We start from the raw sequence: 26,426 nt of genomic DNA, 5'->3' as shown, positions 1-26,426 counted from the left end.
AGCCAATTGTATAACAAATTCTTCAATACTCTCCGGTCGTCGGTCGTGTCATATGCCCAAGTCGTTATTATAGAATGAAGCTTTCCGGCTGTCGGGGCAATGTAAAAACCAAAATTGCAGGCATCGTCTGGCAGTCAGAGGTGCTGAATATCTCTCGGACATACGTTCAACCGTCCAAATACAGACAGACGTGCCTTCCTCGCGGCGAAGAAGCAGCAAGGCCAAGACAATGGTTGCTTGCTTTTGCGCGTAAGTATATTGTCGAGTATCTCCGCCGGCAAGCGTCATAGAAACTCCGTCCTCTACAACACCACGCTGATTAGGCGGAAACACATTCCTCAAGATTACCAACTTCCATAATCAGGCCACGAGTCCTTTGCTGCCGACGTTCTGCTGAGTCCGTCAAACAGACCCGTCAAAGCTATGTATGTTTCCAGAGGTCTCTGGAAGTGCTGTTGGACCGTAATGCTTGTTGACATGCTCGTACAAAGATTGGTCCGAGTATCAAAATATCAGCACTGCTCTTTTCGTTAGGTTCCGAAGGTGTTGGTAGACTGTGCTGTCTGTGAGTTTGTCTGCTGTGATATCCACACTTTCTTGCCGCTTCGTGAGATCTACAGGCAATTGTTCTCCAGAGATTTGTCTCAGCTTCTCCTGAGCTTCAGCCAGTTTTTCTTGGGTAAACTTCAAATCTTCCGGATTGGCATGCAAAGTATCTTGCCCCTTTTCTATCACCTCTTCAAGTAATAGCACGGCCTCTTTGACCTTCTCGCAAGTTCCCAACTTTGTGTAAGCCTGTGCTAGATTGCTCATAGTCACGAGGCGCCCTACGTCGTCTTCCGCCAGATGACCTCTGTCCCAAGCAACGATACGTTCCAGCAATGGGACCGCCTGTTTAGGCCTACCAAGTTCCTTAAAGGCCTTTGCTAGCAGCTCCATAATGGGGACAACTTCTTCTGGAAAGTCATCAGGAAGACTCTTGACTGCTTCTTCGAGCAATGCGACTACCTGATTCGGTTTGTCAAGCATGAGATAAGCATCTGCCAGCATGTGCATACGAGCCAACCGATCTGGAGCGTCTGCTGGAAGATACTCAGCTAGCTCTTCGAGTAGTTTCACTGTCTGAGATGGTTTGCCGAGCCTAAGATATGCCTCTGCCAGCAGACTTGTACTGTGAGGTCGTCCTGCTGTGTCTGCTAGAAGACTTTCGACCAGCTCCTCGAGCAGCGCAACTGTCTGATCTGGTTTACCAAGCATGAGATAGGCCTCTGCTAGCAAGTTAATATCGAACAATCGTCCTGAATAGTCCTCTGGAAGACCTTTGATGTGCTCTTCGAGCAATGTGACTGTCTGATCTGGTTTGTCAAGTCTGATGTAGGTATATGCTAGCGAGTTTATGCTGAAGAGTCGTCCTGTATCGTCCTCAGAAAGACCTTCGACGAGCTTTTCGAGCAATGTGACTGCCTGAGATGGTTTGCCAACCTTAACATATGCATTTGCCAGCCTATCCGCACTCGAAGGTCGTTCTGAATTGTCTGCTGGAAGACTTTCGACCAACTCTTCGAGCAATGTGACTGCGTGATCCGGCTTGTCAAGCATGAAATAAGCATCTGCTAATATCTTCACCCTGATGGAGTGTCCCTCTGAGCTGTGGGTCAGAGGATCCTTGACCACGTCTTCTAGCAATGTGACTGCCTGACTTGGTCTGTCGAGATTGAGATAGTTCTTTGCTAGCAGCTCAATACTGAACACTAAGTCTTCATCATTCAGAGGAAGACTTGACCTTCGACACTTGACCAGCTCTTCAAGATATTCTAGTGCTAGACCCGGTTGCTTGAGATTGATATGGGCCTGTGCAAGCAGATATAGAGTGGCTAGTCGGTCTGTGTCATCCGAGGGAACACTTGATCTTTCGATCTCAACCACTTCTTGGAGCAATCCTCGTGCTTCACTCGATTGCATGAGTTTGAGATAGGCCTTGCCGAGCAGAACTAGAGGCGCTAATCGTTCTGGATCATCTGGGGCAAGACTTGATCGTTGGATCTCAACCACTTCGTCGAGCAATAAGACTGTCTGGTCGGGTTTGTTAAGATTGAAGTATACCAATGCGAGGTTTATCATAGACCCTAAAAGTCCTGCCTCATCTGGAGGTAGGCTTGACTTTTCGAATTTGACAACTTCTTCGAAGAGTGGGGCTGCTTGACTCCGATTGTCAGTTTCGATGAAGGCAGTCGCTAGCCTTTTAATAGCTGCATGAAGTTGCAGAGAACTGAGAGGAAGCCATAACCTGTTCAACTCGATCACCTCTTCGAGCAATGGAACTGCCCGACTTGGCTCCTCAGTTCCGAGATAGGCAATTGCTAGTTTATGCATGATATCAGCTCGGGCGAATTTATCTTCCGGATTCATCCTCGAATACTGCAGATGCATCTCTTCGAGAATCGGCATTGCTTGATCGTACTTCTCGAGATGCAAATAGGCCTTTACTAAGCTTGTCGTGGTCCAGAACCACGTATGATCTGGCGGGTCCTGTTTGGAATCCAGTTTGAAAGCATCCTCGAGCAATGTCACAATCTTTTCGGCTTGTCCTACAGTGAGGTACAACTCTGATAACCTGTATAGAACATCACGTACAGCGGGAGTTCCAGGTGGAGACGCTCTCTTGACGACCTCAAGCTCCTCGATCAATAGATTTATGGCCCGTTCGTTGTTGCCGAGGCTTTCGTACGCCTGGGCTCGTTTTGACAGCAATTCTTGAATCATGTGGTCGTTCATCCCAGGAGTTTGTAAGTCACGTTCGTGGAGTGACTCCAACAGATCAATTTCGTCTTGGAAGCTGCCAGCTGCATAATGGAAACCAGCGAGCAGCATCTGAGAAATACGTACCTCCGGACTGTCAGGCCCGAACCAACTGGCTGTAGACTGCACAACTTGCTACACGCAAATCTGCATCTGTTCGTATCTTCCCAAATCTCCTAGACGTTCTGCCTTTCCACGCAGGATTACACTGTTCTTGACAGAGTGTGTATGAGGTTGAAGCTCACATGAGATGGACAAGGCTTCGAAGATCGCTAGTGATATCTCGGGGTCAGAATTATTGAGTTCGCAAAAATGCGTCAGATGGTAAAGCGCGCGTGCAACGTGCAGGGATAACTGCGGCTGGGTTCTGTGGCCTAGGTCACGGATGCAGGTTTTCGTGTGCAACACTATTTTTCCAATAAGTGGTATCTAATGCGCATCATCGGCGGATGAGGCAAGAATTGACAGAGCTTGTTCCCAAGCGTCCTGTCGAGCGACTTCGCCCAGTCGAGTACGCGCCCATTCATGAACGACGGGGTGCATCGACATCTTGTTGTTGGTGAATTTGATGAGTTAGAGGTCAGCAAGACGTATGGAGGCGGCACGGAGTCTCTTGCTTTTCTGACCCTCGATAAGACCGCTAATTCGGCTTTTTTCCTGGTGCCAGATACCGAGATGATAGATCTTACCATCATCAGGACTAAACATCTTTTCGAACGGGCAGCTTGGTAAATGATCAGTGACATCTCGAGCGGTGTTGGGAAGAGAACTTGACTTCGGGACGGAAGTCGCTGGTTCATACGTTGCAGAGCGGGATTCGATCGGCTGGCGCTCTTGTGCTCCACACCCGGTTGCGCAACGATAGCGTCCTTTTGAAGTGCAGGACAACTCCGTCATAATTTGGGAGCTATTACGCTCTCCTGGTTCACCACTATACCTAACGAACGAGTCGTCTGCAGCGTCTGAGACGGCGAAGCAGTGAGGCCATTCGGTCCGATACTCCTCCCAAACAAGTCCATATAAACGCTCGAGTCTGAGGCTTTCATCGAAAGCTCTATTCAGGATTTCTTCTTCAACTCCTTCGCGGTCGAAGAACGCAAGTATGTTGAGCAGTTGAAGAGCAAGATGGCTGTCGTGTTTATCAGAACAAGCAAGAGCTGCTGCAGAGACTTCGAAAGTTGTGTAGACACTTCCATGTCGTGAAGCTTGTTGGTTAGGTCTGAATTTCATAAGTCGAACCTGTTCGTCTCTGAAGGAGTTTACATATTCAGTCAAGGTACAGTATCCTCGCTTAATGTAAGCGCCAGCATGGACAAGAGCGAGCGCGTGCTGTCCGAGGATAGAAACGACAGATTTCGCGACAGAAACGAGTGCGGTTTGATCACCATGTTCGAGACCGCTTGCTTTCAAAAGCAATTGCGTAGCGTCTTCTTTCCCGAGCTCATCAATGTTTTCCCATGTTCCGTGGATCCGGCACTCTGTCAGGCGAGTGGTGATAATCACACTACCACCACGAGACGGTATGTATTTTGCAAAGTCGATCCGATCATCATCACAATTATCCAGAATAATTAGCCATGACTCCTTGGTAGTCGCAAGCCACTGCAGCACGTCTCTAGGTCTCGTACCCTCCAAAGGAGGTACTTGCATCTTGGCAATGTCGGCAAATCCTTCTTCGATATTTTGTCTGTCGTCGGCATCTATCCAGAAGACGCCCCAGAAGCTTATTCGGTCAGTAGATGTTGTTAGTAATTACTGGCTGGAACAAACCTGTCTTGGTTCTCAGTCGCGAACTTGATAGCCGCTTCACTCTTTCCGGCACCACCAATGCCTTGGAGCACGAATACTGAAAGATTCCCCGTATCACGCTCTACGATCAAGTGCTTCTTCATCTTCTCGAGGAGGGACCGACGTCCGGTGAACAATGTATTGGGTCCGCGGGGGACGTTCCAATATGTATTGCCTGGTAAAGATACATCAGCGACCGTTGATATGGTCTCGTTACTTTCTTTTGGAAGAAGCGACGCAGACACATCGGATTTGTACGAAGGTAGATTGACTAACCAAGCTGTGGAAGCTGCGCTACTGCGGTTGGTGGAATCACACTTAGTAGCTCTTTCGCATATGCTGCAGCCGCGACAGCTGCGTACTGATGCCATTCGTCGTTCTTGTGTGTATCACAATAGTCGGAAATGCCTCGGATCGTGAGCGAAGGAAAGTCGTCGAGTCCTGCAGCTTCCATCTCGAAACACATATTGCCGTATATTTTCCTGACCTCCTCCGCAAAGACGGCATCACGAACGAGTCGATTGCCAGAAGCGATAGGCCCATAGTGTACTTTGGGTATCGTCGCATATTCGCGTACGACTCTTTCGCGCATCTGTTTTTCGTCGCAGTCGTCACACGATCCAGATGAATGTAGATATGTAGCATTGTAGAGCCTGTCTTGAGCGGGGCGTTTCGAAAACTTCTTGGCCTTAGTCCGTTCAAGGTGAATAACGTAGGCCATATCTGGCGCGTCGAGACCCAGATGATCTGCTTGAACTGCGGCCGCGGCGTTCAGGAGGATTGCTGGAGCTTTGTTCATAACACCTGTCTTGATGAAGGCTTCGTCTTGGACTTGCTTGCCGTAATCATATTGAATGACACCAGCTTCACCCTTGGGATGAACTCCAACTACTATGTCTCCAAGACGAACGTCGGTGTCAGGGTGCCAGACGCCTCCTGCGATACCAACCATCAAACCGATGCGAAGCCAGGGGAATGCCCTCCGCATGTCATTGGCGACGGTCGCAGCGGTTGTTGTTCCGGGACGGCCAGAAGCGATCACGACATTGTGTCCGCTGTTCGTTGTCCCGTTACCAGAGTTGGTATGGCCGAAGGTGTAGATATTAGAATCATGATCAGGTGTTGGTAATCGGTCATGGACGGTGTCGAGCATTGACTTTGCCGCTGCCGCTTCGATCGGAAGAGCAGTAATCCATCCTACTTTGTAGTCTTCGAGCTTGTGTGCCATCTTCGAATGTTGACGAGTTATTGAGCAGGCCAGGTCCTCCTAATAGTAACAGCAGGCCGCCTGAAGTGATAGGCAGCCTGAGGGGGGGAGAAATAATGGAGGTGCATATTCCGACATAAGCAAGCGTACAGAGCCCATCTTTATCGTCTCCTCGAGTCCGTCGATCCGTCCCGCTCACCACGACCGTACACAGATCACGGCTGAGATTATGCGACTTCGTGGGAGTCTCTGCTGCATCCCATTTGCTGCAATTGCATGCTAAAATCCTCGAAGCATGCCTTGGGAGTCCAAGTTCCGGGCTGCGGTCTGCAGCAAGGCTGGACTAATGCAACGAGATGCAGGCAGAATATCACGTGCTGTCAGCCACCATGAGAACCAGGCATCTCAGCTCGCAACCTCAAAAACAAGATCCATCGCGTTTCGAGGCCGGATATGATTTTGGAGGGATGCGTCACGAATTATCGTGGTGGAAAAGTATATCAAGATGAAGAATGTCGTGTGGAAAGCAAGACAGAGCTCCATGTTTGGACGGCGGGTCGGGGAAAGCGCGAGCGGAAGCAAGCCTCAGCTGGCGCGGACATCACCGACGACGAAAAGAGGAGGCGCCTTCCATGAACAAAACGAGCAACAACGGAACGTAACTTATGCATGCTGTCATTTGATGAATCGTCAACGTAGGTAGATCCAGCCTAGGCAACCATCTCTACTGCAATCTGACACCAGCCTGCCTGTTCTTCTTCGCCGTAGCGCCCACAGCCTCGTTCGTACCAGTGAATCCCAGCAATGATTTTCTCTGCCTATCATCCTCTTCCTGCTTCTTCTTCATACGCTTTTCAGTCTTCTGCTTACCACTACCCTTGCCATGGAACCTGTGACTAAGATGCTTGAACGCCTCTTTCTGGTTCATCTCACGACCGTCTTCATCATTGTAGCGAAGCTGAACATTAGGTTTGTATGAACGCTTGAAGTGCTCAGCTTGGAGCTGCGCAAGATAGGCATCTCTTTGCTCGTTCTGCTGGCGTTGGTAGTTCTCGCGTTCGCGGTGAGACATGCGATCCCAGCGGCCAGAGTTGCGGTCTTTCTCACGCTCTTCTCTGGTTTTGCGATCGTATTCGTCAACCAGGGCTTGGTTCTCCTGAAGGAACTGTTGTTGGGCGCGGACGGCTGCGTTGGCTTTTTCGGCATCGTTGTCTTGGACTAGACCACGTTTGCGGAGCATATTGAGGATACCTCCGGCTCCTAACGTAGTGTCTTCTTCGTCTTCGAAACCTGTAGATGTCATTGCTGCTGGGCCGGCAGACTCTCGTTCTTCTGCTTCCTGACGAGCACGAGCGTCTTCTTCGTCTTCTACCGCAGCGTACGATTCTTGCATTTGTTCGTCCTCGTCCTTTACATCTCCAGCAGCAGGTGTTGATGCGGCCCTTGCACGCTCGTCGTCTGAATCTGGTGACTGTGGGCGTCTCAGGTTGGCTACAAACTCGGTGGTCTCGTCGATGACAAGACCGGGTTCATCGCCGTCTTCGGCAATTTCCATGGCGGCTGCAGATTCTTCTTCGCGAATGCGGCGAGCCAGCTCAGCAGCATCGGTCTTCTTACGCTTTTTCAATGCTTGACGGCGTTGCTCCGCCAATTTGGCCTGCAAATCATCATCGTCGAAGGTCTCAAAAGTACGTTTCTTAACAGCTCCATTTGACGTTGGTTGACCGTCAATTTCCATTGGATCTGCAGAAGGTTGTTGTGTAGGCAGAGGGAAAATGTCATCCTCGTCGGCGGCCTTTGTGCGTGTAGTTTTGGCCTTCTTCGGCTTCTTGGGCTTGCGAATCTTCGCTGTCGAGGCATCTAGGTAATCTGAGATGGGCGTGTCGTCTTTCAACTCGTCCAAGCTGATTTTGATGCCCTTGACGCCTATGCGCTCGGCTTCTGCAGCTTCTCGTTGGGCCGTGAGAGCGGCTTGGTCGATTGCACCAGATGTGTCCAAAGTGAAAGCCTTCTTTTTCTTGCCGTCGATCTCTTCGTCGTAATGCGCAAGAATCGAACGGTTGCCATCGTCCATGTCGTTGGGATTGTAGACAGGCTTGTTCTTCTTGCGCTCCAGCTTTTCTTGCAGTTGTTCCTTTGCGCGTAGATCCAGATTCTCAAGCTCGTCGTCTTCGCTCTCATCACCGATGGCGGCATCTTTCAGAGTCAGGATCTGCTCGCCTTCAGCATCAAACTGATCCAGCTCGTGTGCGACCTTGACACCAGCCAAGTCCTTCGACGAGTACTCTGCTTGTGCCTGACGCTCTAGCTCAGCCTGCTCTTCCTCGTATCTCCTTGCAGCCTCGATCTTCTTTTGACGCTTCTTGAACTGCAGGGCCCAGGTCTTTGCATCCATGTCGGCCTCATCTGCGTCTCCCAAGCCCTTTCCTTCCAACTTTGCATTCCGTAGAGCCATGTCGCGTGCCCTCTTTGCCTCTTCCTTGCGAGCCTGACGGGCTTGTCGTGCCTTTTCCTCATCTTGCAGTTTCTTCCAGTTGTCACCAGCAGCTGCTTGTCGCTTTTCGAGCGTGCTCATGTCGTCGGGGTCTGACTCTTCTCCATCGTCTTTTGACTTGAACTGCAGACCATCTTCGCCGGGTACGGGCAAGGGCGCAAGGCCCATGGCGACTCTGATCTTGTTGGCATCTTGAATCGCAACGGCGTCCATGGTGGGTGGCGGGTGAGAGAGCTGTCGCAAGGCGGGTACGAAATGTTTCCGCGATTGATAAGCGATGTCGACTCGTGCTGAAGAAGTGAATCACAGCAGAACGATGAGAAGGCGAGAGATCAGAGATGAGAGCTGCCTCGAGTGAATGTTCACGAAAGCGCGACGGACTTTGGTGGAGCTAAGAACCCGCGGCGTGTCCCGGCTTGGCGTCATCTGCAAAAAGTTCTATATCAAGGTCGCAAAGTTTCCCTCTTCCTCTTCTCTTCTCACAACAAAACCTGTGTTCAGCGATCCTGGCGTCTCCTTCGGGGGTCTGTCCGGTTGATTGCTGTCCAGCTCGACTTTTATGGAGCCATCAGATTATTGTGATGTCAATTTTCCGGTCGACAGATTTGAGAAGAATGTGGCCCTGGGACAGCATCTGAGCTCGCTCCGGCTGAGCTCGATGTGTAACCTTGGTCAAGAGCGTCATATTCCTGATCCCTTCGCTGAGGCCGTCGGCTTGTGAAGTTGGGGAAAAACCATGACTTGCTTACATATCGTGATTTGAGAATCCTCGCATTCATGCTATACTCTATGTATGCGCGGGTCTACGTGAAGTATGCCAAACACGCCTGTCAACACCAGTTGTAGGGGACGACCCATCCACCCATCTGTTGATCTGTCTGCCTCTCTTGTCGCGTGCTGTCTTGAACATTTTCTTGCTACAAACAACGCGCCGGGTATAAGCAGAGGCATATCTCCCTCTGTCGCAGTCACATGCAAATGCTTGTTGTCGGCAGTGATCTGCAAAGCAGATCTTGAGTTCCCTAGACGGCAGGAACGATTCAAGTTTGAGCAGGCGTTCTGGCGTGACTTCCGGAGCATGTCTCTCTCATGACGTTTGTCGTTGTTCCTGCCACCAATGTAGACTTGGACATGGCCGTTTAACACTGCTTTCCAACGCGTCTGTTCTCGTCAACTTCGTACCATGCGCATATTCTTCCCTGGTCATCGCCGCACAAAGTGAAGCGGCATTATTGTCGGTGTCATTCTTCTCCAACTTGCACTCGTCCCAACTGTGTCACGCAGGAAAAAAGACTTTACAAGCCCCGCACGCTGTGTCTAGACCATCGCACCGGCTCTTCACACTCTCTCGCTTCTCGACTCTCGTATTCAGACAATCAGTCATGGTCACTCTCCCAGGTCGTGCTTCCAACGAGCAAACGGCACAGCTGAGAAGCGCTCGTGCCTGGCTACTCGACAACATCCGCAATGACTGGTCATACCCCAACGCTCCTCATGTCCTTCCCTCCTACTACGACGAGTTGCAAGCTGCACCCGGCGCTTCCGCTACACCTGAGGCCTCCTCCAGAACAGATACAAGAATCCATGTCAACCAGCACATCAGACAGAATATCACCGCTTCGGCTGTGGGTTTAGCAGAGAATCCGCCAATCGACTCGCGCGAACGCTATTACAGCGACGGGGAAGACTCCGCTTCGGACAACGAGAACGACAAAGCGACACCAACATTCGACACTCCCGACTCGGTTGGTACTGTCCTCGAAGATCGCAAAGCACGAAGACGCAGACGCCGACAGAAGAGATTCGAGGATGAGATGAAAGAGAACATTGGTCTTGCTCATTGGAGTGCACAAAGGAATACTTGGACTGGCGCCCAACCTCGGACACCTGTCATACAAGAAGCACCACCGATACAGTCTGCTCCTTTGCGATCGGAATCTCCCGGGGCTCCGTCATCAGTGGCTTCCACTATCACGCCGCCAGTCGTGATAGCTGCACTCCCAGACACGGATCTGATGGTTCCCGTGGCGCCTCCGCTCCTTCCCGACAACACCGTCCGCAGCCGCATAACGACCAATACCTACTCTGATATCTACACCAAGATCGTTCTCCAGAGCCGCACTCCCTCAATCCCCATCAACCTCACAGATGTCACCCGGAGTCTGGTCCATGGCTGGAAAGAGGAAGGTCAATGGCCACCGAAACCTACACCTGCAGAGCCAAGTCTGGTCAAGAAACATGGTCATCCCAACATAAAAGGCGGCTTGAACAAGATAGGCAGAGTACTCGGTCTCAGAGGACAAGGAGTTCCTATTGAGAAGAGCTCAGCGCAGGGTCAGGTTTAGGACGACCATCCCAAGGCAGATCCGAGTTGTAAACATATACATTCCGTCTACGATGCTCTTGCAAGGGCGAGTCCTGGTTCGTCGGACGAAACCAGGGTCGGCTTCGATCACAATCGTAGTCAACTTCGGGTCAAGACATCCGAGACGGTATCTGGACAGGTCAAACATCGTGAGTCCATCGATGACTACCAGGATCAGAAGAGACCTGCCTATACTCGCCGAATAATACGCCAAGCCAGGATTCATGCTCAGGATCCTCGACACGCTGAGGAAATCAGGCGTGCAGCGCTAGATGCGGTAGATCCCAAACAGGCTGTACCCAGCCATAAGCCATGGCAGGAGAGGATGACCAAGGCTGTAAAGTGCTGGTTCAAGAACAAATATCGCGAGAAGAAATTGAAGTGTCGGTGGAAGCTTTCTATGGAGAGATTCCTGTTGTGGCATGGCGGTTGGTTAGACCTCCCGCATCCGTACATTGAGGTTTTCAGCACACAGAATGTATTTTTGACAGGACGGGGAGGGCAGCAAGCGCAGGAAGGCCAGCAAGAACAGGAAGGACAGAAAGGACAGAAAGGACAGAAAGGACAGGAAGGGCAGGGAGACGGTCAAGACGCTGCGGAATGACATTTTATCATGTCTAGCAATTTGCGATCTTTCATTCTCTTGGATGACCATCATTGATGATGGCACAGAAGGCATAACGTTCTTTCATACAGCCTTTCGAGCGGGAAGATACGGATGTTCTGTCATTTGTGAAATTAGCCATATTCTTGATACCACCATCTCTGTATACTCACCTTCATTCCTCTCTATAAAGAAGTCCGCTCGAGTACGTGACTCATTTGATCAAACTCGATACTGTTGCCGTGGTCCAGACTCTCATGAAAAGCAGCACGGTCAACTCAGATGGTCACGCGAGTGGCTCACGGCCTCCTTGATGTGAAATACAGATATGTCGGTAACTGAAGGCTCTGGGAAGGAAGTCATGTTCAGATGCCGACGCGGGGCAGTGTGACATTCGTCATTGTTCACGGAAACCACTTCTCGGCTTTTTTCTGAGCGACTTTTGGGTTGCCGACAAACAAATTCGATGCGTGACAATGTTGCGAGGTGTTTAGTGGAAGCATTTATTATGGAGATCCGTCTGAATAAACCCAGCACGAACGACATTGACCAAGATATCAACACTAGACAAGAATGAAACATGCAATTAAACAAAGAATTCATCCTCTACCTAGCCATCCAACTGCCATCCACCGTCAAAATCTCACCACTCACATATCCACTAGCCCTGGATGCCAGAAACACCACCGGACCTTTAAAGTCCTCAGGAGCACCCCATCGTCCAGCAGGTATCCTGGCCATAATCTGTTCACTGCGCGTCTTGTCCTTCATCAGCGCATCATTCATCTCCGTCGCAATGTAACCCGGTGCAATGCCATTGACATTGATACCCTTTGATGCCCACTCATTACTCAGCGCTTTTGTGAGTTGAGCTACGCCACCCTTGGAAGCAGCATAAGCGGGCACTGTAAACCCGCCTTGGAAGGAGAGGAGGGAAGCGATGTTGATAATCGCACCTCTGCGACCATGGACATCTGCCTCGCGAGACAGCATGTGAGCGCCCACATCTCTGCAGAGAGTAAACACTGAATTCAGGTTTACATTCAACACTTCATCCCAGTCGTTGTCGGGGAACTGGTGGGCGGGATGGCGGCGTTGGATGCCGCCGCAGTTTAGGAGAATGTGGATTTGGTAGCCGTCGGAGATTACTTTTTTGACGAGCGAGGAGACGGAGTCGCGGGAGGCGAGGTCGGCGGTGTAAATTTGGGCTTTGCGGCCGAGGGATCGGATTTGTTGGAGGGTGGATTGGTTGGACTCGTCGCGCTAGAGGGCAAGAGGTTAGAGGGGTGGGAGGGAGAGAGAGGTAGAGGCAAAGGTACCTGGACTAGGAGGATGTCTGCGCCGGCTTCAGCGAGGGCGATGGCCATTGCTTGACCGATTCCTGGTTGTGGTGTTAGTGCTTGACTGCAGGGTGGCTCTTTGAGATGGACATACCACGGGTGCCGCCAGTGACCAGAGCGGTCTGGCCTTGGAGGGAGAAGAGCTGCTGTACAGAAGCCATGATGTCGTATGTGGTGTTCAATGTCTACAGAGGGTAAAGAGAAGATGTACAGGAACAATGGAATGGACCAAGTATGTATATCGAAATCAATAACCGACGGAAGAATCAAGGGTCGTCGTCACCCTCGCGTTTTCCCCCTCTTCAATTGCCGACAAGATGGAGATTTGTGGGTTGGAGTGGGGGAAGTTCAAATGCCGACGCTTCCTTCAGCCGATGACTTTGGATGATTATTATCTAGTCGATCTTCTCTCTTTCTTGTTTCTTGTCTCTACTATCTGAAAGCCTTTTGTTCTTCTCGTTCACCTCATACATTCCAATCATGTCGTCGACACAAGTCCAAGCCAGTGTTTTGCACGGCGCAAAAGACCTCCGCATTGTGAGTCTCTCATCATCTCCACACCCGTCAATATCACTTGATTCAATGCACCAAACATGCGACTACATGTGATACTACAAGATGCTGATTGCATCTAGGAATCCCGCGACCTGCCTGCCCCCTCAGCCAACGAAATCCAAGTGGCAATCCACAGCACCGGCCTCTGCGGCAGCGACCTGCACTACTACACCCACAACCGCAACGGCGACATCCTCGTCCGCGAGCCTTTAACCCTCGGCCACGAATCCTCCGGCATCGTCACCGCCCTCGGCTCCTCCATCTCCAACTTCTCCATCGGCGACCGCGTCGCCCTCGAAGTCGGCGTCCCCTGCGATTCCTGCCACCGCTGCGATCAAGGCCGCTACAATATCTGCAAGGACATGAAGTTTAGGTCTTCTGCAAAAAGTTTCCCCCATTTCCAGGGCACATTGCAAGAGAGGATCAATCATCCTGCTAAGTGGTGTCATAAGTTGCCTGATTCTATGAGTTTTGAGTTGGGTGCGTTGCTGGAGCCGCTGGGTGTGGCTATTCACGCTTATCGCCGCAGCAACATGCAAGAAGGCCAAACTGCTTTGGTGCTAGGAGCAGGTGCAGTGGGACTCTTAGCTGCGGCGGTTGCAAAGGCAAAGGGAGCCAAAACAGTCATCATTGCTGACATCGATGCCGGAAGAGTGGACTTTGCAGTCAAGAACGGGTTTGCACACAAGGGTTATTTGGTACCGATGAAGAGAGGAAAAGATATAGAGGAAAACCTTGCTATTGCGAGGGAGACGGCCGATGGCATTGCTGCTGTTGCGGATGACAGTGGTGCAAAGATTGGAGAGGTGGATGTCGTGTTTGAGTGTACCGGTGTGCCTACTTGTGTGCAGGCTGCCATTTACGTAAGTCTTTTGTCTCTTTCCCTTCCTTTCCTCTTCACTCCACTCCTAACATGCAACCCACAGTCCACCAAACCCGGCGGCCGCGTCCTCCTGATCGGCATGGGCGTCCCCATCCAAACCCTCGCCATCTCCTCGGCCGCTCTCCGCGAAGTCGACCTCGTCGGAGTCTTCCGCTACGCAAACACATACCCTGAAGGCATTTCTCTTGCTTCCTCTCCTTCATGTCCCGATTTGAGTAAACTTGTCACGCACACGTTCAAAGGACTCGACAGCGCGGACAAGGCGTTTGGGATGGCGGGAAAGACCAAAGATGAAGAGGGGAAGCTGGTGTTGAAGGTTGTTATTCAGAATTGAGTTTTCTGCTTTCTCTATTGCAAAGAAGGGTTTAGCTGATTTCTTGCTCTGGAGAGAAGGTCATCATCGAGACTGCTGTTGATGAGAAAGCGAGGTTGTAAATGATGATTTGGTCAAAGAACAATTTGGAAATGAAAAAGAACGCGGTTTTTTTTTTTTTGGCTTCTATAAAAAAAGTCTGAACATGAATAATATACTCTGAATGAAAAAATTGCTCAATGAACGCGGGAAGAGCAACGCGAAATCTGACTCTGGCGAAATGGAGATGTGATTCAAACAGGCCATTCATTACTCGGCTACAAAAACAGGAAAGGCAAGGTTCAAAAGATGCAAGGGATGTTGGAAAAAAATGCGATTTCTAGAATATATCAAAAGTCCGGATCGATCGTAAACAAACAAAAATGTACGTTGTGGCATATTGCAACGAACGTGTCTTCGGAAATCTCAAGAGACTCCTATCAATACTGCAAAAGGGTCAGTTTTGTAGGTACTAGGCTTGGTCACGAGCACCATTGGGAGCGGAGTTTTCGAGGTCTTGGAAAGAATGCGATCTTGCTTGTGATGAAGTCCTGATCTATACATGTACAAGATTGATGCTTGATGCAAAAAGAGGGAAACAAAAATGCGGGTGTGGTATATAGCGAATGTGTGTAAAGCAAAAAAACCGCTTATGATGCAAATGCAAATGCAGGTGGAAGGAAGGCCAGATCAATCAATGATCATATGCTAAATTCCCCTTCCCATTGGAGATGATGCAAAGAGACTCGATCAATCTAAGAGTACTCCCAAGCAGCAGGAGCAGAGCTGTCGGCGACTCTGAAAGCGAATCCAGTGCAAGCAGAAGCGTCCTTGGCGATGGCAGCAGCGTAGATGGCGTAGTGACCATCGATAGGGCAAGCCAACCAATCCTGACCCTGGAACTGAATGTGTTGACCCTCCTGAGCGACACTGAAACCAGTGCTGGTGGCATCAGGACCAGTGTAAGCAGAGTGAGGAGCGGTGAAGCTCAAGGATCCATCAACGGCAACAAAAACCTGCTGGCCGCCAGGAACGACAGTATCGAGGGAAAGAGTGTTGTCGCCACCGAGGAACTGAGTAGAGGTAGTGTTGGAGCAGACAAGGCCGGACACATCAGGGCAGTAAGTGGCAGAGTCCTTGAGCAGCCAGAACTTGGATTCGGCGGCGTTGACAGAGGCGTATTGGATCTCAGAGCCGGAATGGATGGCGACACCGCCAAAGGCAGAGGCAGGGGCTGAGCGCTTGTCGAAAGGGTTCTCGCCGAGGCAGCCGGCGTACTCAGAAGCACACTGGGCCATGTTGGCTGAGAGGCCGTCGGGTCCACGGGTGGTTCTGCATGTGTTGTAAGACTCCTCGCAAGCACCCTTGCAGGCAGCGTTGTCGGCAGAGCATTGAGCCTGGTTGGCGGAAAGGCCGGTGACGGGGTCGGAGGCACGGCAGGCATTGTCCTTGGCAACGCAGTCGGTAGCGGTGGCTGAAGGAGCAGCGGTGGCAGTGGCAGTACCGCTGGTGAGGGTAGAGGTCTTGCTGGCACACCACTCACGGAGGCGAGCAGCGTCTTCGCCCAGGCAGGCGGTCATGTCGCAGGAGCACATGACCTCAGGAGTACCGATGGCGAGGCAGTTGTTGTAGTCGACCTGGCATTGGTTCTGAGGAGTAGCAATGGGCTTTGCTGATGTGGTTGCAGCAGGGGCAGCGAAGGCAGGAAGAGCCAGGGCCAGGGAGGAGATGATGACTGAAGACTTCATATTGATTGTTGTTGTATTGTGTATTTGGTAAAGTTGAGAAGAGTGTTGTGATGAAGATGGTATTGATGAAAGATGTTGTGATGATACAGATTATAGCGAGGTCGAGCAAGACACTTATATATCTATCGAGAGCGTGCTCATCTTATGTGACGACACGAATGTCACATACCTCTGCACTTACAATCACATAGAGATCTACATTAGATACGAAGGTTGTTCTAACATCAGAGGATGAAAATAGAAAGTCATGTGGCAAGATAGATGATGTGCAAACCGTCACAGGTCTTTGCAGAGCCGGTTCGGCATCGGTCAAGAGTTTAAATGATGTCGGCCAAGGAGACAAGGCCGTTCGATGGGGCCCGCCTGAGCTTATTGAGCCTGCCGGAGAGATGGTCCTGAATCTGCGACGCTGTTCAGAATATGGCCAGCCATCGGTTCTTGCAAGCCGGAAGCAGATGAATGAGACATACCAGCTGCTATATTCGCTGTATTGCAGTGGCAAGAGGATTAGAGTCAGTATGACTGACGATAACTTCTTCCGAAGCAGTCTTTTTTTGCGAACATCCGAATTATCCAGAAATTGACTTTTGCAAGAGCTTGGCATCTTGTAGGTGAAACCTGGGGGTCCATCTCTATTCTTAGCACGCTAATGGCCTCCACCTTTTGCGGGCCTATGTTCGTCCACCTACGTGATGAGAGTCGTCTGGCATGAAGATCCTCGTAAAATGTGCTCCTGTTATGTAACGTGGTACTGGTCTTGTTGAGGGACGTGGCCTGATAGGGGAGCACAAGATGCTGTCGAAGGCGGGGTCAGCATCGTATCGAACGAAAGCGTCTCAAGGGGTATCGTTCGAGATTGAGGTCGCAATGTAAGGCAAGACAAAGCAATCCGCGTGAGTGGTCCTGGTTGACGATCCTCCTTGGAGTGATCACAAGGAAGAGCAGTGTCAGTGAAAGCCTTCATAGAATGCAAGCAATTGCACCCAGGAGACTGCGGCGTGAAGAGCTGTTGTTTGATAACGGGCCTAAGTTTGCTACGTGCGTAATATGCGAGCAATCATGAAAAATTGGAGTGGAGTCGCACTGCAAGTGACACGCTCATCGGTCACCTCCCATATTGAAGATACGAGGGACAAGTGCTAGTCTAACCTGGCATCTCCGTCGAGTGTATTCACGAGATTGTGCGACATGCATAGTCAATCAAGTCTACACGCTAATGTGAGCCAACTAGGAGCCATATCAGAGACACTCGAGATTGCCGACAGGTCTTCAGGTCAGCATGAAGCTCGTCGAATTGACAATGGTCGTTGCGAGTACCGAATGAAAACAGCAGCTCGACATGGTGCCAAGGAGGAGAATTGTCGCAAGCAAGTCCTCTCTGAACCTGGAAGTTGAGATGATCGAGGTCCGCGAAAGTACAGGATCATACCGACTTTCGAAATACGAAGGCACGGTCGACAGACATCAGAGAGATAGATGCAGTGTTCGAGGCCAGACGATGGAGGTCTCCATAGAGTGCGAAGGAGGGAGAAGCTGGTGGCGGGGATAATGGCGGACTTTAGCACCGCCAAGGTATTTTCCTCTTTGCGGCAAGAAATTCTGGGAAAGCGCGACCAAAAAAGTTCCCAATCCTGTCAATCAAGCACTTGCCATCGCGCCTGCCGGAATGTCTGTATAAGAGCAGAGAAGAGAATAAACACGTACCTGCGATCAAACATGGCCACCTCAGCAAACCGTACCGTCCTCGCCGAACGACCGACCACAGCACCCACGAAAGCACGAGGCCCGACAGCACCCATCGACCCAGATGCCACAGAGATCAAGAGACGCGCTCTCGTAGCACAGAAGCAATATGGCAGAGGCGACAAGATTTCGACTCGCGGTGTGCAAGATAGAAAGCTGCGCGGCAATCTGAGAGCGCTGGAGAACAAGTACAAAGACGCCGCCATCAAGGCAAAAGATGCCGAGATTCTGCTCGAGAACACTTCTGGGTTTCTGGAGACCGAGGGCGAGTTGGAAAGGACCTACAAAGTCAGGCAGGATGAGATCCAATCTGAGGTCGGCATCGAGACGGCAAAGAAGGGCTTCGAGTTGAGGCTGGATGGCATGGGCCCTTACAATGTCGACTACACACGTAACGGTGTGCACATGCTGCTTTCTGGTCGCAAAGGTCATGTTGCCACTATGGACTGGAGAAAGGGAAAGCTGGGCTGCGAGCTGCAACTAGGCGAAACAGTGCGCGACGCAAAGTGGCTACACAACAACCAGTTCTTCGCCGTCGCCCAGAAGAAGTACGTCTACGTCTACGATCACCAGGGTGTCGAGATTCAGACGCTGCAAGATCACATCGACGTCACGCACATGGAGTTCCTGCCCTTCCATTTCCTTCTCACCACCATTGGAAATGCTGGCTGGTTGAAGTACCAAGACACCAGCACTGGTAAACTCGTCGCTCAGATTCCCACAAAGCAAGGTGCCCCGACTGCATTTGGTCAAAACCCTCACAACGCCATCCTACATGTCGGACACCAGAACGGCACAGTCAGCATGTGGTCTCCCAACGATCAAAAGCCCCTCGTCAAAGTTCTCGCACACAGAGGTCCCGTGCGCTCATTAGCCTGCGACAGAGAAGGTCGATACATGGTCTCCACCGGCCAAGACTCCAAAATGTCAGTCTGGGATGTGCGCATGTTCAAGGAAGTCAACAACTATTTCCTGCGCTCTCCCGGCTCCTCAGTCGCCATCTCAGACACAAATCTCACAGCTGTCGGCTGGGGTACTCAAACAACAATCTGGCGCGACCTGTTCAAGAAAAATGCAGCCGACCAGCAAAAAGTCCAATCGCCCTACATGGCCTGGGGAGGTGAGGGCGACCGCATCGAACGCGTGCGCTGGTGCCCTTACGAAGATATCCTCGGCATCTCACACAACAAAGGTTTCTCCTCTGTGATCGTGCCCGGTGCCGGAGAAGCCAACCCAGATTCTCTCGAGGTGCTCCTCTACGAAAACCCCAAGCAGAGACAAGAACGCGAAGTCAAGAGTCTGCTCAACAAGCTGAAGCCGGAGATGATCTCACTGGACCCCGAATTCATCGGCCAATTGGATCGTGCATCGCACGCTCAGCGTGAACAAGAAAGAGACTTGGATAGAAAACCCGAAGATCCGCTTGCCAAGATCAAGAACAGGGGCAGAGGCAAGAACAGCAGTCTTCGCAAGTATCTGCGTAAGCAAGGCTCTAAGAATATTATCGATGAGAGAAAGGTCAGGATCCAAGAGCTCAGGAAGGAGCAGGCCAAGAGGAATAACAAGGCTCGTCAAGGCGAGGTGGAGTTGGGTCCTGCGCTTGCAAGATTCGCCAGAAAGGCTTGAGTGTGAGATGTGCAAAGCATTGGTGTGGTGTTGCAGTTAGCATTCATGGCGTATATTGGAGTTTCGGGCGGCGAAAGGGGAAAAGTGCAAGATATCATGGCGTTTTAGTTGATAGCTGCAAGACATTGCAAGAAGATCGAATCATCAAAGTACCTGCTACCATCCATACTTTCCAGACATTTTACTGGACTTGCATGATTACTCGAGAATGCCCGTGTCTTTGACTTGATTCTTGTTCACCTCTGTGATTCGGCCTACAGTCAGCGCAAACCCATCTCGCGTTTTCCAAGTCAACGAAGCTTTATCAAAAAAGCTCTATGCCCGCGCCAGTATTAATTTGCGTGGTATGTGACCCTTACAGTACACGCGTAGCAATACTATAGACGCATCTCACTACTCAGAACAGTGTCTGCATCTGCTTGTCGTCGTCGACATCATAATGTTTGTCCGAGACCATGGCTGCCGTTACCACCCTGCTCGTGTCAAGCATAAGGTTGTGCAAGCTTGACCCGTGAATGTGTACAACTGTGCACAACGCGTCGGCGACTCTGGGCAAGAATGCCTCGCGATCACTTGCACTTTGATGGCATTACAAGACAACACCATACAAACAACGACAGAGAGAATTGAGAACGAAGTAGAAGCATGGCGGACACAGATGCCGATGACAAAGTCGATGTAAGTGTGTTTGTGGAAGGAGAGCTGCATCTACAACCACGCTTCGCCTCACCATCGCATATCTGCATTCATCACCTCACGATCGCTTTCCTATCACATTTCCACTGTTGAACAACCATATCTGCCTTCTCTTTTCTCGATCATTTTCTTTCTCCCGCTCTTGCAATCGATCGAAGACCGCCATCTCCATATCACCATCGTCTCAAACTCATTCTGACTCTCCATCTCACAGCGTCTCAAATCCTCCCTCTGGTACAGCATCGGCACCATCATCGATGCAATTTCCCTCGACTCAGACTTGAATGCAACGCCCCAATTCATTGCTTCCCTCACCGAGCTAGTCTGGTCTCAAATTCTTACTTCTGGTGCTGATCTAGAGGCTTTTGCTAAGCATAGGGGTGGAAGTGTTGTGGATGTCAAGGATGTACTGTTGTTGGTGAGGAGGAACGAGGAGTTGAGGGGCGTGCTTGAGGAGGCGAGTAAGGGTATTGGGAAGTGAGAGGGGTACAAAGACTATGCGGTATACGACACGACATCGGACTGATTGAAAGGGAAGGAAGGGGGGGAGACAGTCACTGAGATGGCTTGATTATCCATGGCTATTATGGTGGCTATATCCTTCTTCAGTGGCTTTGGGTTCCCTTCTATTCCTCGTCCGTGGCTCTAAACTCTATCCATTGCCTCACCATCATCAGGTCCGTCAAAATCTTCGCAAAGTCTATTGCTTATCAGGGAATCCGAGATTGACCTTGAAGAACAGAATCAGCAACTGCAGAGATACGGACAAAGAGTAAGAAAACTTACGCCAAAGGCAGGGTACACAAAGCGGTTGGGAGGATGTGTCTTTGCGATATTGTCCAGCGCCTTCACATCGCCAGAGTCGAGCTTGATCAACTTCATGTTCTCCTCGATACGCGACGGCGTCACCGATTTGGGGATGACGGAACTTCCACGAGCGACTATGAGAAACATTAGCTATGCTCTGCCAAGAATACGGATGGCACTGGACGGTGGAACTGTGTCTTACCATGATAACTCAACAACACTGTTCCAGGCGAAACATCATGCTTCTTCGCAACCTCTTGAATCTCCTTTTCCTGGAACAGCGGCGACCCAGTACTTCCCAAAGGACTATACGCAGTAATCAAAATTCCCTTGTCTTTACAATAATCCACAATCTCCTGTTGAGGCAGATAAGGGTGGTTTTCGATCTGGTTGGCTGCGGGAGTGACTTTGGCTTCCTTCATCAGTTCCTCGAGGAAGGGAACAGAGAAGTTTGCGACTCCAATGGCTCTTGTCTTTCCGGTTGCGAGGACGGCTTCCATTTCTTTCCAGGTTTGGGTGTAGGACCAGGTGGTGTCGAGGTCGCGGCTGCCGTCGGGGTGTTTGGGGAATTTCGGGTCGTTGCCTTTGGGGTTCATGGGGACTTGGAGAGGTTAGTGGTGAGAGAGACGAGATGAAGTGGGATGTGATTACCTGGCCAGTGCATGAGATACAGGTCGACTGTTGCTGTGTGTCAGCTCATGTTTTGTAGATTAGAGGAGGTTCATGATATGGCATACCATAATCAAGACCCAGGGATTTTAGACTAAGGTCCAAGTTCTCCTCTACTCTGCTGTGGTAGGTACACCAGAGCTCTGCAATGTATTGTCAGCTCCGTTGTAATTTTCCGGATGCTTTCGAGAGACTTGCTGGTTGTTACGAAAACATCTTCGCGCTTGATGCCCGACTTGAAGCCCTCGGCGAGACCCTCACCAACTTCATCCTCGTTGCCATAGACGTATGCAGCATCAATGTGCTTGTAGCCGACCTTGAGAGCATGAGAGACGGCATTCTTGACCTCACCAGGAGCAGATTGCCATGTTCCCAGACCTGTATCCCTGTCAGTCTTCGCCGGACGACGGTCTAGCTACAGCATTTATCACATACCCAGAGCGGGGATCTTAGCGCCGGTGTTGAGGGTGAATTCAGTATCAGACATGGTCTTGGGGTGCAGTATAAAGTCCGGAGTCTTTTCGAGAATGAAGTTTGCAAGTTGAGGATTCATGGTAGACGGAGAAATAATGTTATTGTTTCGTATCTATCTTCCTTCATCGGCCTTTGAAGCTCACAGACAGCTTGAACCAACCCCTCCCCCACTTTCTTCCCTGATTCGTGCCTTTGTTGTTGCACCTGCATTGGACTTCGGTGGAAGACTGGCCCGAAGGACAAGAACGTGGGGATCGGCGACTGCTGAGACGCTTCTCCTGCTTTTCGCTGATACCTTTTTCCGATCGGCTGCGGAAGCCTGCACCATTTTGCATCGAAAGAGGAAAGTCGCAGCCCGAGCACGAGTACCGGAAGAACCTGCTCCTGGGACATGCAAGTGTGACCAATCGGAGATCATATAGCCACCCACACCTTCGTCATGAGACCTGTTTTCGCTCCGATAGTTTTGCCGTTGGGGCTGCTAGCTTCAACACTAGGAGGCAAGATGATCCGTCGATGCAGATGCCCCAGCATCCAACTCCAGGCAAGTCCTCAGACGCCTCATCCGTTGTTCCATGGGGAGACAGAAGCAACCCTGTGTGATCCTCGCAGACCATCGCGAGTCTGCTTACGGAATTCGGTCTTACCTTCCACGCGCCCTGGAATCTCTGGGGATGTGACGGGCGGTTGTGGGGCGCTTGATTGCTGGCAAGTCACATGAAAAATAAAGGGTCAGGTAGGGTGGTAGTAGTAGTGAAAGCCGAAGGTAGGAAACAAGTCCCCGAGAAAAGGTAGATATAAGAGAGTCGCTCCTGTCTGCCTTTTGGTTCTGATTATCATCGCTATCAATCTTCACTCTTGCTCTCACAGTTGTTTCTTTCCCACAAAACATAGAAACATTGCAAGCAAACACATCGTCTCTCCAACAACACATCTCATAAACATCAGCCACAATGGCACCCATCGCACTCGAGGAACCCAATGTTGCCGAGAACTTCAACGACCACAAAGACGGTCTCGCCCTTGAGGCAACCTCCGACGACATCGACAACGTCAACGTCCTCAAAGCCGCTTTGAAAGTAAAGAATGGCACCGCCACCCAAGAAGAAAAGGACATTTACGAATCCTCCAAATTCGACGCCGAAAAGGACAAGGCGCAATTCCGCAACTACGAAGACGCCTGTGACCGCGTCAAGAATTTCTACAGAGAGCAGCATGAGAAGCAAACGGTTGCTTACAATTTGAGAGCCCGTAACCGTTTCCACAGCAAGACTCGTGCCGAGATGAGCATCTGGGAGGCTATGGAGAGACTTAACACCTTGATTGATGAGTCTGATCCTGATACTTCATTGTCGCAGATCGAGCATTTGCTTCAATCTGCCGAGGCCATTCGCCGCGATGGCAAACCCCGCTGGTTCCAACTCACAGGTCTGATCCACGATCTGGGCAAATTGCTCTTCTTCTTCGACGCAGAGGGTCAGTGGGATGTCGTCGGCGACACCTTTGTCGTGGGCTGCAAATTCGACGAGCGCATCATTTACCCAGGCACTTTTGCCAACAACCCGGACAGCAAAGATCCCATCTACAGCACTGAGCACGGCATCTACACTCCCGGCTGTGGACTCGACAATGTAATGATCAGCTGGGGCCACGACGAATACCTTTATCACGTCGTCAAGGATCAAAGCACTCTTCCCGACGAAGCTCTGGCTATGATCCGCTACCACAGCTTCTACCCTTGGCACAAGGAAGGTGCTTACCGCTGGATGATGAACGAAAAAGATGAAAAGATGTTGGCTGCCGTCAAGGCATTCAACCCTTATGATCTTTACTCCAAGTCTGACGATGTGCCCAAGGTTGAGGACTTGAAGGAGTACTATCTCGAGTTGATAGATGAATTCTTCCCCAAGAGAGTCATCAGATGGTAGAAGAGACTGCAGACTATAGCAGTACCTACTTTTCACGAAAATTTGTCGGGGTTTAGCGGAAATGAATGACCACTTTGGAGCTAGAAACATGGATGTAGACTCGGTGGTTGGCGTTTTTTATTTTATTGTCTCATATCTCTATCGAAATTAATGACTTTTTCTCAACTTCGGCCATGCTCTTTCTATTTCCCAGATGCCGTGTCACAGTATGTCTCTTCTTCATCGGCTAAGACTATCGACAAGATTTGTCACTCTGAGTACCAGTATCCCGATTCATGTTACCACGACTCCTGTGATACCCTAGGCACAGCATGGTTGACGATTGTCCTGAAGATTGTTGTTTGTTCTGCGTCGTGGTACGACCACATCTGCAGTCCTGAGAATTGCCGCTAAAGATACAAGTCAAGGCGGATTGCGTACAAGTATTCTCTTATTTGTGATGGTTTGATTGGCTAAAAACGCTATGCAACATGAGAGCCGACCAGATGTGAAGTCACGATGGACGTGGAACCGATCACAGAGGAAGGGCAGGCTGCTCGTGGCCGCCACAAAGTTTGGCTTGAGACTTGAGAGCCTCGCCAAAGGCAGCATCGAGGATCTCCAGTCCCTCTTCAATCTCGTCAGCAGATACTGTCACGGGAGGCGCCAGTCTGAAGACACCGCCCATACCAGGCAGATTTACAATGTTGCACGAAAGACCCATAGCCATGGCCTTGTCAGAAACTGCTTGGCCCAGGTCTAAACCAGGCGCCTTGGTCTCAGGATCGGAGATGATCTCGATGCCTTGGAACAATCCACGTCCACGTACATCTCCGATACACCAGTACTTCTTTTGGAGTTTCTCAAGACCAGCGCGAAGTTGGGCACCACGTTCCGAAGCGCGCTGGCAGATGTTATCACGCACTACAATCTCCAGGACCTTGTCGCCGACGGCCGCTGTCAAAGGATCGTTGAGATGAGTAGTGAGCCACAAGAAGCGCGCTTCTCGGCAACCTCTCTCAATCTCTGCTGTTGTGGATACAGAGGCCAGAGGCAAACCACACCCTAGCGTCTTGGATAGCGCAAGAATGTCGGGTACGATGCCGTCTCTTTCGAAAGCAAACATCTGTCCAGTACGTCCGACGCCAGTTTGTGCTTCGTCCAGGATAAGGAGCATGCCTCGCTTCTTGCATTCTTCTGCCATGCGCTTGAGATACCCGAGAGGAGGCTCGAGGAGTCCACCGGTGGAAAGGATGGGCTCCATGATGAAAGCAGCTAGTGAGCCGACACTTTGTCTGTCGATCATTGCCCAGCCATACTCCAACTCGGTCTCCCAGTCATACGAGCCATCGGCCTTCTTGAAGGGAGAGCGATAGGGATATGGAGCAGGGAAAGCGAGCTGGCCAGGCATTGTCGGGCCACCAAATTTGCGACCAGCCGAGTAAGTGGCGGATCCAGAGCCTGAAGTAAGTCCGTGATAACTAGCAGTGAAAGCGACAATCTCGAACTTTCCAGTATAGCATTTGGCCATCTTGATAGCAGCTTCAGTGGACTCGGAGCCTGTGTTGAGGAAGAAAGACTTTTCCAAAGGTGCTGGTAAAAGACTGGCCAAGCGAACCGCAAGATTGACGACAGGTTGTGTGATCATGTTACTGAGCAGATGATCGAGCTCGCCGACACACTTTCGCACGACTTCAACAATCTCAGGATGGGAGTGGCCGAGGAGAGAGCTCATCTGACCGGAGGTGAAGTCTAAGATTGATCTACCATCTGCGTCGTAGAGTCTGGTACCTTGAGCTTTGGTAATGATGACTGGTGAGAATGGAACTCCAGTATGCATAAGATGCTTGTCAGCATTGTCCCAAAAAGTGCTTTCGTCGGAGGGCTCTGTCTTGAAAATCATTTATGGGATGGAAGTAGTTGTCTGAGGTAAAGATAGCAATCTCCTGTTGAGCTGGACAGTGTTATAACAGAATAGAGCTCACAGAACCAGACCCCTTTGAAGATAAGGTCCTCTCCATCGCCGCGGTGTCTGCCAGTTTCCCGCGGCAAACTTCGCGCGGAGAACTCAACGTTGCCCGTCCGTCAATCAAGACACGGAAAACGAACTTCAGCTTATCATAGCAGATAAGTCGAGATGTTGTTGGAGATAGCAAAGTAGCGCATACTCGAGGCCGCTCATCTCGATCATTGTCATAGTGGAGGAAGAGTGTGGAAAGGTTTTCGAGGCAGAACGCGTGATAGTCGCAAAACCCGACGTCGTGCCGAACAGGATGTTGTTATCTTCGAGGACACTCCAGTAGATGCCATGAGTGCACGAGATTGTGACCAGAGTATGGAAGTCGCGCTTGACCCTCTGAATCATCTTC

General features: G+C 50.7%; 13 protein-coding genes across 13 annotated transcripts; 5 read left to right on the top strand and 8 right to left on the bottom strand.

Annotated features, from left to right (window-relative positions):
- Window positions 1-530: 530 nt before the first annotated feature.
- Window positions 531-2,871, bottom strand: M436DRAFT_82349 (TPR-like protein; the record flags this gene model as incomplete). The annotated part of the gene is made up of 2 exons (XM_013571863.1): window positions 531-563; window positions 619-2,871. The coding sequence occupies 2 exons, from the start codon at window positions 2,869-2,871 to the stop codon at window positions 531-533; spliced, it is 2,286 nt and encodes a 761-aa protein (XP_013427317.1).
- Window positions 2,872-4,858: 1,987 nt separating this feature from the next.
- Window positions 4,859-5,815, bottom strand: M436DRAFT_47076 (purine and uridine phosphorylase; the record flags this gene model as incomplete). The annotated part of the gene is made up of 1 exon (XM_013571515.1): window positions 4,859-5,815. The coding sequence occupies one exon, from the start codon at window positions 5,813-5,815 to the stop codon at window positions 4,859-4,861; it is 957 nt and encodes a 318-aa protein (XP_013426969.1).
- A 703-nt stretch (window positions 5,816-6,518) lies between these two features.
- M436DRAFT_64243 (uncharacterized protein) lies at window positions 6,519-8,501 on the bottom strand (the record flags this gene model as incomplete). The annotated part of the gene is made up of 1 exon (XM_013571717.1): window positions 6,519-8,501. The coding sequence occupies one exon, from the start codon at window positions 8,499-8,501 to the stop codon at window positions 6,519-6,521; it is 1,983 nt and encodes a 660-aa protein (XP_013427171.1).
- A 1,217-nt stretch (window positions 8,502-9,718) lies between these two features.
- On the top strand, window positions 9,719-10,540 carry M436DRAFT_14697 (uncharacterized protein; the record flags this gene model as incomplete). Its single annotated transcript, XM_013571466.1, has 2 exons — window positions 9,719-9,784; window positions 9,896-10,540. Coding segments are annotated over 2 exons (711 nt in total), but the record flags the coding sequence as incomplete, so codon positions are not given.
- A 1,323-nt stretch (window positions 10,541-11,863) lies between these two features.
- On the bottom strand, window positions 11,864-12,758 carry M436DRAFT_73218 (NAD(P)-binding protein; the record flags this gene model as incomplete). The annotated part of the gene is made up of 3 exons (XM_013571862.1): window positions 11,864-12,520; window positions 12,577-12,638; window positions 12,692-12,758. 3 exons carry the CDS (start codon window positions 12,756-12,758, stop codon window positions 11,864-11,866), a joined length of 786 nt encoding a protein of 261 aa, XP_013427316.1.
- Window positions 12,759-13,077: 319 nt separating this feature from the next.
- M436DRAFT_82344 (GroES-like protein) lies at window positions 13,078-14,369 on the top strand (the record flags this gene model as incomplete). Its single annotated transcript, XM_013571861.1, has 3 exons — window positions 13,078-13,134; window positions 13,233-14,015; window positions 14,079-14,369. 3 exons carry the CDS (start codon window positions 13,078-13,080, stop codon window positions 14,367-14,369), a joined length of 1,131 nt encoding a protein of 376 aa, XP_013427315.1.
- A 779-nt stretch (window positions 14,370-15,148) lies between these two features.
- M436DRAFT_19126 (uncharacterized protein) lies at window positions 15,149-15,610 on the bottom strand (the record flags this gene model as incomplete). The annotated part of the gene is made up of 1 exon (XM_013571473.1): window positions 15,149-15,610. A coding segment is annotated over one exon (462 nt), but the record flags the coding sequence as incomplete, so codon positions are not given.
- On the bottom strand, window positions 15,605-15,799 carry M436DRAFT_26526 (uncharacterized protein; the record flags this gene model as incomplete). The annotated part of the gene is made up of 1 exon (XM_013571484.1): window positions 15,605-15,799. A coding segment is annotated over one exon (195 nt), but the record flags the coding sequence as incomplete, so codon positions are not given.
- Window positions 15,800-17,851: 2,052 nt separating this feature from the next.
- M436DRAFT_47528 (BING4CT-domain-containing protein) lies at window positions 17,852-19,504 on the top strand (the record flags this gene model as incomplete). The annotated part of the gene is made up of 1 exon (XM_013571605.1): window positions 17,852-19,504. One exon carries the CDS (start codon window positions 17,852-17,854, stop codon window positions 19,502-19,504), a length of 1,653 nt encoding a protein of 550 aa, XP_013427059.1.
- Window positions 19,505-20,149: 645 nt separating this feature from the next.
- M436DRAFT_82341 (uncharacterized protein) lies at window positions 20,150-20,681 on the top strand (the record flags this gene model as incomplete). The annotated part of the gene is made up of 2 exons (XM_013571860.1): window positions 20,150-20,182; window positions 20,415-20,681. 2 exons carry the CDS (start codon window positions 20,150-20,152, stop codon window positions 20,679-20,681), a joined length of 300 nt encoding a protein of 99 aa, XP_013427314.1.
- A 219-nt stretch (window positions 20,682-20,900) lies between these two features.
- On the bottom strand, window positions 20,901-22,163 carry M436DRAFT_73213 (Aldo/keto reductase; the record flags this gene model as incomplete). Its single annotated transcript, XM_013571859.1, has 7 exons — window positions 20,901-20,930; window positions 20,987-21,141; window positions 21,210-21,608; window positions 21,659-21,685; window positions 21,745-21,817; window positions 21,885-22,054; window positions 22,112-22,163. 7 exons carry the CDS (start codon window positions 22,161-22,163, stop codon window positions 20,901-20,903), a joined length of 906 nt encoding a protein of 301 aa, XP_013427313.1.
- A 940-nt stretch (window positions 22,164-23,103) lies between these two features.
- M436DRAFT_82339 (inositol oxygenase 1) lies at window positions 23,104-24,078 on the top strand (the record flags this gene model as incomplete). Its single annotated transcript, XM_013571858.1, has 1 exon — window positions 23,104-24,078. One exon carries the CDS (start codon window positions 23,104-23,106, stop codon window positions 24,076-24,078), a length of 975 nt encoding a protein of 324 aa, XP_013427312.1.
- A 514-nt stretch (window positions 24,079-24,592) lies between these two features.
- M436DRAFT_73242 (PLP-dependent transferase) lies at window positions 24,593-26,422 on the bottom strand (the record flags this gene model as incomplete). Its single annotated transcript, XM_013571857.1, has 2 exons — window positions 24,593-25,948; window positions 26,411-26,422. 2 exons carry the CDS (start codon window positions 26,420-26,422, stop codon window positions 24,593-24,595), a joined length of 1,368 nt encoding a protein of 455 aa, XP_013427311.1.
- Between the last annotated feature and the right edge of the window lie 4 nt (window positions 26,423-26,426).

The sequence above is a fragment of the Aureobasidium namibiae genome (assembly GCF_000721765.1).
Source record: "Aureobasidium namibiae CBS 147.97 unplaced genomic scaffold scaffold_9, whole genome shotgun sequence".
NCBI lineage: Eukaryota > Fungi > Ascomycota > Dothideomycetes > Dothideales > Saccotheciaceae > Aureobasidium > Aureobasidium namibiae.
This window is presented reverse-complemented; position numbering and strand designations above follow the sequence as displayed.